General features: G+C 40.8%; 1 protein-coding gene across 2 annotated transcripts in view; it reads left to right on the top strand.

Moving 5' to 3' along the window:
• ankrd28a (ankyrin repeat domain 28a) overlaps positions 1-14,065 on the top strand; it is a 37,957-nt gene that overhangs the window by 15,067 nt on the left and 8,825 nt on the right. For both annotated transcript variants that reach the window (XM_083523548.1, XM_083523547.1), the window contains exons 2-14: positions 562-645; positions 6,450-6,528; positions 6,810-6,880; positions 6,977-7,177; positions 8,106-8,193; positions 8,434-8,576; positions 9,187-9,399; positions 10,842-10,920; positions 11,010-11,124; positions 11,858-11,940; positions 12,047-12,110; positions 12,272-12,340; positions 13,085-13,225. In XM_083523548.1, coding sequence (XP_083379674.1) covers positions 562-645; positions 6,450-6,528; positions 6,810-6,880; positions 6,977-7,177; positions 8,106-8,193; positions 8,434-8,576; positions 9,187-9,399; positions 10,842-10,920; positions 11,010-11,124; positions 11,858-11,940; positions 12,047-12,110; positions 12,272-12,340; positions 13,085-13,225 — 1,430 coding nt within the window. The remainder of the gene's footprint in view (positions 1-561; positions 646-6,449; positions 6,529-6,809; positions 6,881-6,976; positions 7,178-8,105; positions 8,194-8,433; positions 8,577-9,186; positions 9,400-10,841; positions 10,921-11,009; positions 11,125-11,857; positions 11,941-12,046; positions 12,111-12,271; positions 12,341-13,084; positions 13,226-14,065) is intronic.

The following is a 14,065-nucleotide window of genomic DNA, read 5'->3' on the forward strand; positions in this document are numbered from 1 at the left end:
GTTAATAAATTTTAAAAAGATTTTAAACAAACTACTTTCACGTTGTCATTATGTGGGTTTGTTTGTAGAATTTTGAGGAAAATAATGAATCCATTTTGAAATTAAGCTGGAAATGTGGAAAATGTGAAGTTTTTTTGAATACTTTCCGAATGCACTATGTATGTGTGAAAAAGTGTTTGCCCCCTTACTGTTTTTATTTAAAAAATTTTTTTTTGCATGTTTGTCACACTTTAATGTTACAGATCATCAAACTAATTTAAATATTAGTAAAAGATATCACAAGTGAACACAACATGCAGTTTTTAAATGAAGGTTTCACTATTTCACACCACTGTATATTTGTAAGTCAAACGTGCTCAAGAGCATTAGAGCTGGATGGAAGGAGGCTGCGGCGCTTCCAGACGGCGTCATTCGATATCAATTCTTTTTTTTTTCCTCCTTATTTTCAACCAAAAATGTTATGATCGTAAGGATGGTGAGCTGATCTCAGCGGATCATGACGAGCAAAACGAGATATAATTGCAAACATCTAATAACCATAAATACTGTGTCTGTCCACAGCCTTCATTGTTGAAAGCCATCTTTAATGTGGATCCTGATGAAGTTCGTGCTCTCATATTCAAAAAGGAGGATGTCAACGTCCAGGTAAATCTTTCAATCTGTTTATTTATTGTTCAAAATGCTTTAAACTCATATTTAAGAGCCGATCGAACACCGGATGGACCGGTCTGTTCCTTTGTTTCCTTCCTTTTTACCTTGTCCCCTGTGAGGACACGTGGAAAGGAAGGAAACTGGAATCTCGTTTGTTGAACTCTAAATCGTCGCTATGGCGATTAGGCTCTCACACAATATTCTATGGAAGCCTGTGTTTTAGACTCTTTGTTAATATCCCATGGTTTGGTCAGTTCACAGATCATCCTCACAGTAGCTTTCATCACTTTCTTTGGAGCGCTAAAAGCTACATTAGCAGTAGGGCAGTGCGTCCGTCATGCAAAGTTTCCCATTTCCTCGGCCCTTCGTTCTCCAGTCACACACACACACACACACACACACACACACACACACACACACACACACACACACTAATTAATGCCTCGGCCTTTCACCCATCGATTCCCTATAATCACCCCTCGCTGTGCCTCCCCTCACTGCCTGCTCTTGGTGTTGTCCTGTTGGTGTTTCTAGATAATGAGCTGCTGGATAGCCTGGGATCTATATAAAGTCGTCGTCCACACACACACACACACACACACACACACACACACACTCGTGAGCGAGTCTCAGTGCTGTGGGTCTAATGAGGGTTTATTGTGCATCTCCAGGCAGCTCGGTGCAGTTTTTCACTTGTGTACTGCTTTATATGTCACGTGACTTTCGGAGCTCATGACGCACCTACACACAAATACACACAGCCTTACACACTCTTACACACTGCCCCAAGAGAGATGCGCCTCGATTGATCTCTGGAGCTTGTGGATTTATCAGTGTGCTCCATCATACAGCACTCTGCATTCTCCTACACACTAATCCGTTTCTCCTACACACTAATCCGTTTCTCCTACACACTAATCCGTTTCTCCTACACACTAATCCGTTTCTCCTACACACTAATCCGTTTCTCCTACACACTAATCCGTTTCTCCTACACACTAATCCAGTTCTCCTACACACTAATCCGTTTCTCCTACACACTAATCCGTTTCTCCTACACACTAATCCGTTTCTCCTACACACTAATCCGTTTCTCCTACACACTAATCCAGTTCTCCTACACACTAATCCGTTTCTCCTACACACTAATCCGTTTCTCCTACACACTAATCCGTTTCTCCTACACACTAATCCGTTTCTCCTACACACTAATCCGTTTCTCCTACACACTAATCCGTTTCTCCTACACACTAATCCGTTTCTCCTACACACTAATCCGTTTCTCCTACACACTAATCCGTTTCTCCTACACACTAATCCGTTTCTCCTACACACTAATCCGTTTCTCCTACACACTAATCCGTTTCTCCTACACACTAATCCGTTTCTCCTACACACTATTCCGTTTCTCCTACACACTAATCCGTTTCTCCTACACACTAATCCGTTTCTCCTACACACTAATCCGTTTCTCCTACACACTAATCCGTTTCTCCTACACACTAATCCAGTTCTCCTACACACTAATCCAGTTCTCCGTTTCTCCTACACACTATTCCGTTTCTCCTACACACTATTCCGTTTCTCCTACACACTATTCCGTTTCTCCTACACACTATTCCGTTTCTCCTACACACTATTCCGTTTCTCCTACACACTATTCCGTTTCTCCTACACACTAATCCGTTTCTCCTACACACTAATCCGTTTCTCCTACACACTAATCCGTTTCTCCTACACACTAATCCGTTTCTCCTACACACTAATCCGTTTCTCCTACACACTAATCCGTTTCTCCTACACACTAATCCGTTTCTCCTACACACTAATCCGTTTCTCCTACACACTAATCCGTTTCTCCTACACACTAATCCGTTTCTCCTACACACTAATCCGTTTCTCCTACACACTAATCCGTTTCTCCTACACACTAATCCGTTTCTCCTACACACTAATCCGTTTCTCCTACACACTAATCCGTTTCTCCTACACACTAATCCGTTTCTCCTACACACTAATCCGTTTCTCCTACACACTAATCCGTTTCTCCTACACACTAATCCAGTTCTCCTACACACTAATCCAGTTCTCCTACACAATTATCTGTTTCCAAAAAATAAAATTATCTCTCCTGATGTTGTCATGATCTTTCATGAACTTATGACCTCATTATGATGTCATAATGATCTTTCATGAGCTGATGATGTCAAGATCTCATGGTTATGATATGATTAGTAAATCAATATGCCACGATCTCTCGTTAAATTATGATGTCATAATAATCTCTTCTGAAGTTAAAACGTCATAATGATCCATCATTAAATGATGTCATGATGCTCTTTCATAAAGTTGACATCATGATGATCTCTTGACATTAAGTCGTCATGATGAGCTCTCATGAAGTTATGGTGTCATGATCTCGTGTGAAGTTATAAAGCTAATAAGGTCTCATGAAATTATGATATGATGATCTCTTACATGAGAGTTACGATATCATGATGATTTCCTGGAGTTATGACTCTTGACTATATAATTTGGACTATTTAAAGCGTGTCTGTAGCTTTAAGGACCTTGGATGTGGGAGAGAACGAGAAATGTTTCCACCTGCCTCCCTTTTTATTAGATTATGGAAGGTATTCCTGCTTAACACGTATTGGATGCCGAGGGTGAAGTATTTTGTGTGTCAGGTCTTTGCTAGTTATAGTAACAGCAGCACCACAGATAGCTCACTTGCAGTATCATCCAGGACCGTGGAATTGTTTTAAACCAAAATTTCAAAGAGATGAACCTTTTTTAACCTTTTAGCCTTCCTGAATTACCCTCATGTGCTGATCACAGAGATGTTTAGTAGTAGTAGTAGAAATCTGGGTATCTGCAGTAGTCATGGTGGAAGTGATCGTATAACAGTAATAGTATTATAAGAAGTATTTCATTGTTGTACTCGTAGTGTTGGTGTTAGTTGTAGTGACAATAGTGGTAGTAATGTATTAATAGTAGTATTCAGTAGTTGTAATATTAGTATTATTGTAGATGGAGTAGAAGTGGTATTTATTGTTCATAATAAACAATCATAATAATAGTAGTAGAAGTACTAGTACTAGTGATAATAGTAGTTTTAATAATACAAATGATAGCAGTAGTGGTAGTATTGATAGCAGTAGTATTATTTAATAGTTGTGATCGTTTAATTAGTAGTATTATTGACAGTAGTACTTATAGCAGTGTTAATAGTAGTAATGGTAGTAGTGATAATTGTAGTGATGTTAGTATTAATAATAGTATTAGTTGTGTTGATGGTAGTAATAGTAGTAGTAGTAGTTGTTGTGATAGTAGTAGTAGTAGTAGTAGTAGTTGTGATAGTAATAATTTTTAATCATATATTTGATAGCAGTATTGATATTTAGAGTAGTGGTAATATTGGTAGCAATAGTGATAGATTTGATAGTTTTATTAATAGTATTATTAACAGTATTAGTGATAGTAGTTGTAGTGATAGTAGCTTTGATAATACTATTGATAGCAATAGTAACAGTAGTGATATTAAGAGTAGTGATAGTATCGATTGCAGTAGCACTATTTAATAGTGGTAATAGGAGTTTTATTAGTAGTAATTTTAACGATAGTGCTTATCGGTGTTTATAGTAGTGATAGCAGTTGTAGTCTTGGTAGTGGTAGCCGTAGTTGTAGTGGTGATCATTTTGATAATACTATTGTCAACTGTAGTGATAGTCTTGACAGCAGCAGCACTATTTACTAGTTGTAGTACTAGTTTTATTTGTAGTATTATTGACAGTAGTACAATAGCATTGTTAAAATGTGATAATAATAGTTGTAGTGGTACTATACTATTGATAGCAGTAGTACAAGTAGTGATATTGAGTGTTTTTGGTAGTATTAGTAGCAGTAGAAAAATCCTGACAATTCAGGAATGAAGACATTTGTTAAATTATGCTGAAAAAAGTAGAACATAACTTACAAAAATTCAATATTAAATGTAAAACAAACACACGCACACTTACAACAATAGTAGTAGTACTATTTAGTACTTATTAGTAGTATTATTACCAGAAGCCCTTCTAGCAGGAGTAATAGTAAAAGGGATAATAGTATTGATCATTAGTAGTAGTATTTAATAGTTATAATAGTAGTGGTAGTAGATGTAGTCATGGTGGTAGTAGTAATATTACTAGCAATAGAAGTAATGGTTGTGGAAATATTGATAGTAGTAGTTGTATAATAGTATCTATTGTAGTGTTTTTTTTGTTAGTTATAGATTATAGTAGTATTATTAATAGCACTGTTAGTAGTCGAAGTAATAGTATTAATATTATTATTGATTGTCTTAGTGGAATTTAACAGTTGTAATCGTAGTTGTTAGTGGTAATATTAATTGTGGTGGTGGTGGTGGTGGTGGTGGTGGTGGTAGTAATAAATTCCTTTGTCAGTCACTCATCAGAGTTCTGTGAATGTATGTGAAGTTGACTGAAATAGAACTCGTGGGCTGTAGTAACTCAGCAGTGAAGATGTTGGACATCATATCAGCAGTTCAAATCCCAGAACTGCAATAATGTCACTGGTAATTATCCCACAACAGACCAACTGATTAATTGCTGAATGCAGTAAATGTTCTTTCTGAGTCTTCTTCTTCTTCTTTCGGCTGCTCCCAGTAGGGGCGCCACAGCGGATCATCCGTCTCCATACCCCCCTGTCCTCCACATCTGCCTCTTTCAAACCAACTACCTGCATGTCTTCCTTCACCACATCCATAAACCTCCTCCTTGGTCTTCCTCTTGAATCCTGGTGGCTCCATCCTCAGCATTCTCCTACTGATACACCCCATGTCCCTCCTCTGCACATATCCAAACCATCTCAATCTCACCCCCCTCACCTTGTCTCCAAAACGTCCTACATGCGCTGTCCCTCTAATAAACTCATTTCTAATCCTGTCCATCGTCGTCACTCCAACCGAAAACCTCAACATCTTCAGCCCTGCTACCTCCAGCGCCACCTCCTGTCTTCTACTCAATGCCACTGTCTCTAATCCATACAACATCTCAGGTCTCACCACAGTCCTATAAACTTTCCCTTTCACTCTCACAGATACTCTTCTATCACAAATCAAAATGTTCTCTCAGAGTACACTTGATTTATTAGTTGTTTTTTTATTTATTTGTACTCTGAAAGTTTGCACAGACCGAGCCAGTCCTTGTTCATGTCAGGATCAGAAGAATAAGTGTTCTAGAAAACACATGGCATGACCTTTTTTTTTTTTTGTTGTTAGTTCCGAAGTCATGCATGCGAGTGATTTCTGTTCTAGTTTACCTTTCATGCCGTGGACCGGATGTCAGAGTTTGTTTATGAAAAATAGGGGGAAAAGCTGATGTCTGCCCGTTTCTGAGGTAAAAAGTTGTCCCGAAGTACGACTTGAATTAATGATACGCCAGGATGAGTTGCCAAGTCTTCTGAAGTAGCGCTTTATTTATTTATATTTTTATATATACAACATTGGGAATTTTTTATTTTTTTTTGCAACAATTTGAAAATAAAACGCCTGCTTTGTTTAAATAAAGAATTAATTTATTGCTGGATCGAATAGTGATACCCGGGCTCAAAGTCCGCCACTTAATGTTCTTGATTTTAACTTTGGTAAAACAAGGATTGCATTGGGTACACATGTGCGCTGTACAGAAATCCCTGTACTAAAATGATTCCTTATGAAGGATTGTTGCACCACTAAACTAAACTAAAGTGTTAAAGAAGTCACGCTGTTGTTGTTGTACTTTTGCTGCTGTTTCTAGGATAATGAGAAGAGGACTCCCCTCCACGCTGCAGCCTACTTGGGTGATGCTGAGATCATTGAGCTTCTCATTCTGTCAGGTAGAACATGGCCTTCCATAAGAACCTATTCATACACACACACACACAGATGATCTCCTGGAGTAGTAACTAGCATTCTGGAGGGGGGGGGACACTGTTATGAGAGATTGATGAACACCAGCAGGTGCAGTTGTGCTATTTTAATTTTCACACGAGTCGGTTTTTAAACATGTCTCCGGAGCATTTGTTATGCAACGATTTCTCTGGTGCACATATGAACCCATTGTTACGTTACATTCACGATTTATCGACACCTATTTCATCTCTTTTTCTCTCTACAGGCGCGAGAGTGAATGCCAAGGATAACAAGTGGCTGACCCCTCTTCACCGTGCTGTTGCCTCCTGCAGTGAGGTATCACATTTCACTCCACAAGGACACACACACACGTGCAAAACGAGCTGTACACGCGCCACTATTCACCCCGTCTTCATGTGTTTGTGCATGTAGGAGGCCGTTCAGGTGCTGCTGAAACACTCGGCAGATGTGAACGCTCGCGATAAGAACTGGCAGACCCCGCTGCATGTGGCGGCGTCTAACAGAGCGGTGGGCTGCGCCGAGGCGCTCGTCCCCCTGCTCAGCAACGTGAACGTCTCGGACCGCGCCGGACGCGCCGCCCTGCACCACGCTGCCTTCAGCGGACACCTCGAGGTCCCGCAGCGCACAATACATTACTATACTATACTATACAATACTACAATACTGCTCTGCACAATAGAGTAGTTTTTGTATTAACGCAGTTTATTATCGTTAGCGTTTGTTTACATTTTTAAAACAATTTTAAATCACATGCCTGCTTGGTTGAATAATATATAAAATAATGTTTTAAATTTTTTACAAATTTTATGATGTTTTTATTAAAATAAAATGTAGTAAATCAAATAAATGCAATACACTTTTTTATTGATCGAATTGAGTAATCGATTAAATCGTCACAAATCAAATTGATTAAATAAAATTGTATCAATTGAAAAATTTTATGCAATAGTCTACATTTGTTAGACCCCTCCCCCCCCATTTATTCATTCACTCATTCATGTGCAAAACAAAATCTGCGTTTTACAGAGCACTACAAATCGTATTTCCTGTAGCGTTGTTGTGTTTGTTTTCAAGTTTAATAACAAGAACAAAAAAAACAGACACTGCGCTCAGAGTGCGAGGCGGAGACTCAACAAATTTTACTTTCCTATACCAATTTTATTTTTGTCATAAATTCACCATAATGCCGAATCAGTGTGAGGAAATCTTTTAAAATGTGCAAAAATCTATAAAACTGGAAATAAAATAAAATGGGAAACGTTTGTATATCTCTTATGTGCGGCCTGGTCCTGGTCCTGGTCCTGGTCCTGGTCCGCGGCTCGGTGATCAGGGACCCCTGGTGTATCCCTGGTGCGATTTAGCAGAGCGAAGTGTTTTTAATATAATAATAATATTTCTATATTACATTTCAAAATGAGGCAAATAAATCCAGCTCTAGCTTCTTTATTGATGCATCCAATATTCACACACAGAACTTCAGAACGATGTCCAACATTTAAAGTAAATCCTAGTCACGGTTCTAACGTGTGGCTTGTTGTAGATGGTGAAGCTTCTGCTGTCCAGAGGAGCCAACATCAACGTGTTCGATAAGAAGGATCGGAGAGCTCTCCACTGGGCTGCGTATATGGGTATGTCCCAGCAGGAATCACTATATCAGCTCCGCTTCATTACTCAGCACTGCGTCTTATGCCCTAGATTTCCCTGAGACTGAGGCACTTCAGGCTAATGAGAATTCGGAGCTCGGCTCTGGTGCTCTCTGTCAGCCCGTGGCTGCTCTATACAAAACCTTGCTTTGTTCTCTCATTGTTTTTTGTTCCTTTGTTCATTCTTTGCGGTTGTATTTTTTTTTTTCTCCCTTCCCTTCTTAGGTCATATGGAGGTGGTGCGCTTGTTGGTGTCTCAAGGCGCCGAGGTGGTGTGTAAGGACAAGAAGGGCTACACGCCGCTACACGCTGCCGCCTCAAGCGGGATGATCGGGGTGGTGAAATACCTGCTGGATCTGGGCGTCGAGGTATGTTTGATCCCTTCTGGAGAATTCACCCAATAGCCCTAAATAGTGTTTTAAAAATAAAATAAAATAAAACGTTAGATTCCTGGAAACTGGGTAATTTTGGAAATATTACGAAAGTTGTAAACTTGCCAGGAATTAGTGGGAATTAAGTCGAAATTTGTGGAAATGTATATAAACTGTATGATATACAAACATAACTATAAATGCTTTGTTTGGTCATAAACTGACATATCGTTTTTTTTTTTTTTACTTTGATTTAATTGTTAGTATAATTTTGCTATTTATTTTGTAGAAAATGCACGGTGCATGTAGGGGGCGTGGCCTCAGCAGCCCTGCAGTAAGTGTGCTGTGTGCATGTGCATTCAACTGAAATTACATTAAATCTGGAAGTTTCAAAAAAGGATCCGGCATTTAAGTTCCTAGTTCCTTAGTTCAACCTGCAATTTTGTAAATTCACAGTTTATTCCTATGAATTCCTGTTAATTCCTGTAGAAAGTTTCCGGCTTTAAAAATTCCCGGAATTTCGCAGCCCTAATCCTGATTTGCACGTTAACGTTGTCCTTAAAACCGTCCTTACTCTCTCGCCTCACGTGTCTCTCGTTTCTCCTAGATAAACGAACCGAACGCATACGGAAACACTCCGCTGCACGTGGCGTGCTACAACGGTCAGGACGTGGTAGTGAACGAGTTGATCGAGTCAGGTGCTAACGTCAACCAGGTGAACGAGAAGGGCTTTGCACCGCTGCACTTTACCGCTGCCTCGCGCCAGGGGGCGCTGTGTCTGGAACTGCTAGTGGGTAACGGAGCCGACGTCAACATCAAGGCGAGTGTCCACCTTTTTTTTTTTTTATTGATTTCACGCACACATCTGGACAGATTATAGATCCGAGCGTGTTTATCGTGGAAGACCTTCTTATTGGAAAGTCAGTCATTTATTGGCGGGAAAAAGAGCATAGTGACGTTATTGGATGCCTGCTAGATGACTCCGGTGTCTCAAACTCGCAATCTGATTGGGTAAAGCAACAGCCTTTACCAACAGATTGTACTTTAAACTACAGGCATGCGCAGTGCTTATTTTAGGGGCTCAACGCAGATCCCTTTGACTCCGGCGACATGTGATGTGACTGGTGAAATCAGATTGGATAGAAACTCGAACATAAAGAGAGATTAGTAGCAGCGCACCCGAGAGAAACAATATGAAATGTAGAGCCTGCCGCGGGTTCTGAAATGAAATTAAAGCTAAATCAATTGATTTGTTTGATTAAAGAACACCTTGTTATGTAGTCCATCAAGAAATGAAATTGGAGGTCTATGTGTGTATTCACTTTATTAGACAGTGGGAAAAAGGCACATGGGAAAATGTAGCTAAACAGAAATTTCCAATCGGAGGGAAAAAGGCAGATGTGCAGGTGTGCCAACTGGCTCAGGAGTCTCGTTTGATAGTACACTTTTTGTCCCTGATGCACAAATAGTGTGCGTCCACCGGTTTTCAGTGAATATAACGTTGTTCCCAGAGAGCAGGCCTCGTTTATAATGTAGCCGGAATGTGTGACTGACTGGCAAAGGCTCGGGGGGGGCATACTGACCCACATACTAGACTCCCGGAGTAACAGAATGTGGGGGAAAATGCCACAGGGAACAATCTGGTGTGTGTGTGTGTGTGTGTGTGTGTGTGTGTGTGTGTGTGTGTGTGTGTGTGTGTGTGTGTGTGTGTGTGTGTGTGTGTGTGTGTGTGTGTGTGTGTGTGTGTGTGTGTGTGTGTGTGTGTGTGTGTGTGTGTGTGTGTTCCAAAACCGTCGCCATTCCGTTCCTTTCCATATGGTTTCTGATGTAATTCGTATCGTGATATTGATCATTTTGTTCATAATAAATGTTCTGATTCATTCATTGTGACTGAATCTTAAGCTTCCAGGGCACTGGACACATTATACCCTGAGTGATACACTGGGGGAATACACACACACACACACACACACAGAGTTATCACAGGCAAGACTCTGTCTGTCTGTCTGTCTGTCTGTCTGTCTGTCTGTCTGTCTGTCTGTCTATCTATCTATCTATCTATCTATCTATCTATCTATCTATCTATCTATCTATCTATCTATCTATCTATCTATCTATTTATTCTGTATGTGTGTACAGGGTCTATAAGGTCTTTTCAGTGCTGTATTTAACTCCTGTATGATGTAAACACGCTTATAATGTCTTATAAATGTTCAGTGAAAATCATGTGAACCTTTTTTCCTGCTTTATGTTTTTGAACAGAGCAAGGATGGGAAGACGCCGCTCCACATGGCCGCCATTCACGGCAGGTTCTCCAGATCTCAGGCTGTCATTCAGAACGGTGGGTCTCCTGGCTGCTTGTGGTTTTCTTCTACCTTTCTGTTTGCTGAGGTCAGTGTGTGAACTGAGCTGTGGATCTCGTGTTAACAGGAGCCGAGATCGACTCCGAAGACAAGAACAGAAACTCGCCCCTGCACATAGCAGCTCGGTACGGTCACGAGCTCCTCATCAACACCCTCATCGGCAACGGCGCTGACGTAGCCAAGTGAGTGGGTAAACATCCAAACAGATATTTAATACCGAGTCGACTCAGCAGGGTTTTACTTCTCTGGAGGGAAATGTCCAGTTTGGTTTTGTAACAAGCAGAAACAAGACTTTATCTAATTTATCTACCAAACTGTCGGAGATTTAAAGCTTCAAACGTAATGTATTTCTGAGATGTGTTTCTTTTCATCACGCTGGTAAAGAGTGGGTATTTCAGTTCAGTATTACAGAGCAGGTGAGCAGATACTGTTCCTGATACAGTGTTCTCTCTATCTCTGTGTTTGGGTGGGTGGGTGGGTGTGTGTGTGTGTGTGTGTGTGTGTGCGGGATAAAAAATTTTTTTATGATCTCATGCTTTTCTTTTTCATTTTCTGCTATAATTTCTGTCTAAATGTCTCTATCTATCTATCTATCTATCTATCTATCTATCTATCTATCTATCTATCTATCTATCTATCTATCTATCTATCTATCTATCTATCTATCTATCTATCCATCCATCCATCCATCCATCCATCCATCCATCCATCCATCCATCCATCCATCCATCCATCCATCCATCCATCCATCCATCCATCCATCCATCCATCCATCCATCCATCCATCCATCCATCCATCCATCCATCCTGTTGTTAGTGTTACTGTTGTATAAAATATGATTTGTCTGATATATGATCAGACAGCTCAGTGAGAATGTTCTGAGTTGAAGATGACTTGTCGTGTCTCCTGTGTAGACGCGGCGTCCACGGCATGTTTCCTCTTCACCTCGCCGCCCTAAGTGGCTTCCCTGACTGCTGCCGGAAACTTCTGTCCTCCGGTGAGTCTGCCACTCCGGGTGTACAGTGTGTGCGTGTGTGATCAAGGCTTTCGGTGTGTATCCCGTTCGTATTTGACTTCCACATGCTGTTTCCGTGTCGCCTCAGGTTTCAATGTGGACGCTCCTGACGACTTTGGCAGGACGTGTTTGCATGCGGCGGCAGCTGGGGGGTGAGTTCCGTCACTGACTCTGATCACGTCCTGTGTTCATCATAAGATAAGATAAGATAAGGGGAAATTTCTCTTCTACAGCAGCAAGGATAAATGTGATTGATGCTCATTGAGGTTCAGCTCGGATTAATTTAATCTCTTTGTCTCTCTGAATTGTAAAGAAATCTGGACTGTTTAAATCTGTTGCTGAACACCGGAGCTGACTTCAACCGGAAGGACAGTTTCGGAAGGTGAGTGTAGGACTGAGTTGTGTCCACTGGTACTTACATTTCTGACTCTCCTCCAGTTCTGACTCTCCTCCACTTCTGACTCTTCTCCAGTTCTGACTCTCCTCCAGTTCTGACTCTCTTCCACTTCTGACTCTCCTCCACCTCTGACTCTCTTCAAGTTCTGACTCTCCTCCACTTCTGACTCTCTTCAAGTTCTGACTCTTTTCCATTTCTGACTCTTTTCCATTTCTGATTCTTTTCCAGTTCTGACTCTCCTCCAGTTCTCTCTCCTCCAGTTCTGACTCTCTTCCACTTCTGACTCTCCTCCAGTTCTGACTCTCCTCCAGTTCTGACTCTCCTCCACCTCTGACTCTCTTCAAGTTCTGACTCTCCTCCACTTCTGATTCTCTTCAAGTTCTGACTCTTTTCCATTTCTGATTCTTTTCCAGTTCTGACTCTCCTCCAGTTCTGACTCTCCTCCAGTTCTGATTCTCTTCCAGTTCTGATTCTTTTCCATTTCTGACTCTCTTCCAGTTCTGACTCTCTTTCAGTTCTGACTCTCCTCCACCTCTGACTCTCTTCCAGTTCTGACTCTCCTCCACCTCTGACTCTCCTCCAGTTGACACTTTTGTCTGAAAGCGATAATTTCTATTTAGATGTTACTTTTATTAATGTAATTTTATTTCTGTGTGTGTGTGTGTGTGTGTGTGTGTGTGTGTGTGTGTGTGTGTGTGTGTGTGTGTGTGTGTGTTTGTGCGCGCTTAGGACACCACTGCACTATGCAGCCGCTAACTGTAATTACCAGTGCCTGTTTGCACTAGTGGGCTCAGGGGCGAGTGTGAATGACACGGACATGAGAGGCTGCAGCCCTCTGCACTACACTGCTGCCTCAGACACCGACGCCAAGTAAGAACACACACACGCACGCACACACACGTGCACGCGCACACACACACACACACACACACAAAAGGAAATGTACTGCCTGTGGTTCAGCTTTTAATAAGATTTTATCCTTTAAATGTTGTCCCTAATATGAGATTTATCTTTTCAATTCAGTGTTTATGATGTTAACGTTTTAATGTTTCTGATGGATAAAAATGATCATTACTATTAATTAGAGGAAAAATACAAGGAAAATATTATAAGTAGAGTAAAGGGATCAGTGCCGCCCCTCAGTGACTCGTGATCTGATTATGGTGCAGGTGGTGGAGACAACACAATGAGAATAACACACTCAGGGGTTCAAGTGAGAGATGAGGTGTCCTTGATTCTTCATTTGGGTGGACTAGATGGATGGATTGATGTACAGAAAGAAGGGAGAAAAGAAGGGAAAAAAGAAGGAAGGAAGAAAAGTGAGAAGCAGGGAAGAAAACAGTAAAAAGGAAGGAAGGAAGGAAAGTGAGAAGCAGGGAAGAAAACAGTAAGAAGGAAGGAAGGAAAGTGAGATGGAACAAAAGGAGGAAAGAAAGTAGGAAGGAAATGAGGAAGGAATAATGAGAGAGAGCAGGAAAATAAGGAAGGAAGGAAAATAAGAGGGAGGGAAGAAAAGAGAAGAAAGGAGGAAGGAAGGAAAGAAAAAAGAAAAGATTAAAGGAAGGAAGGAAAGAAGGAAATTAAGACCCCCCTCCCCCCTTCATTATTCAGATTTTTTGTTTTTTTCATTTATTCATTTATTTAATTCTTTTATTGTGTGTGTGTGTGTGTGTGTGTGTGTGTGTGTGTGTGTGTGTGTGTGTTGTGTAT

The sequence above is a fragment of the Silurus aristotelis genome (assembly GCF_946808225.1).
Source record: "Silurus aristotelis genome assembly, chromosome: 21".
Taxonomy (NCBI): Eukaryota; Metazoa; Chordata; class Actinopteri; order Siluriformes; family Siluridae; genus Silurus; species Silurus aristotelis.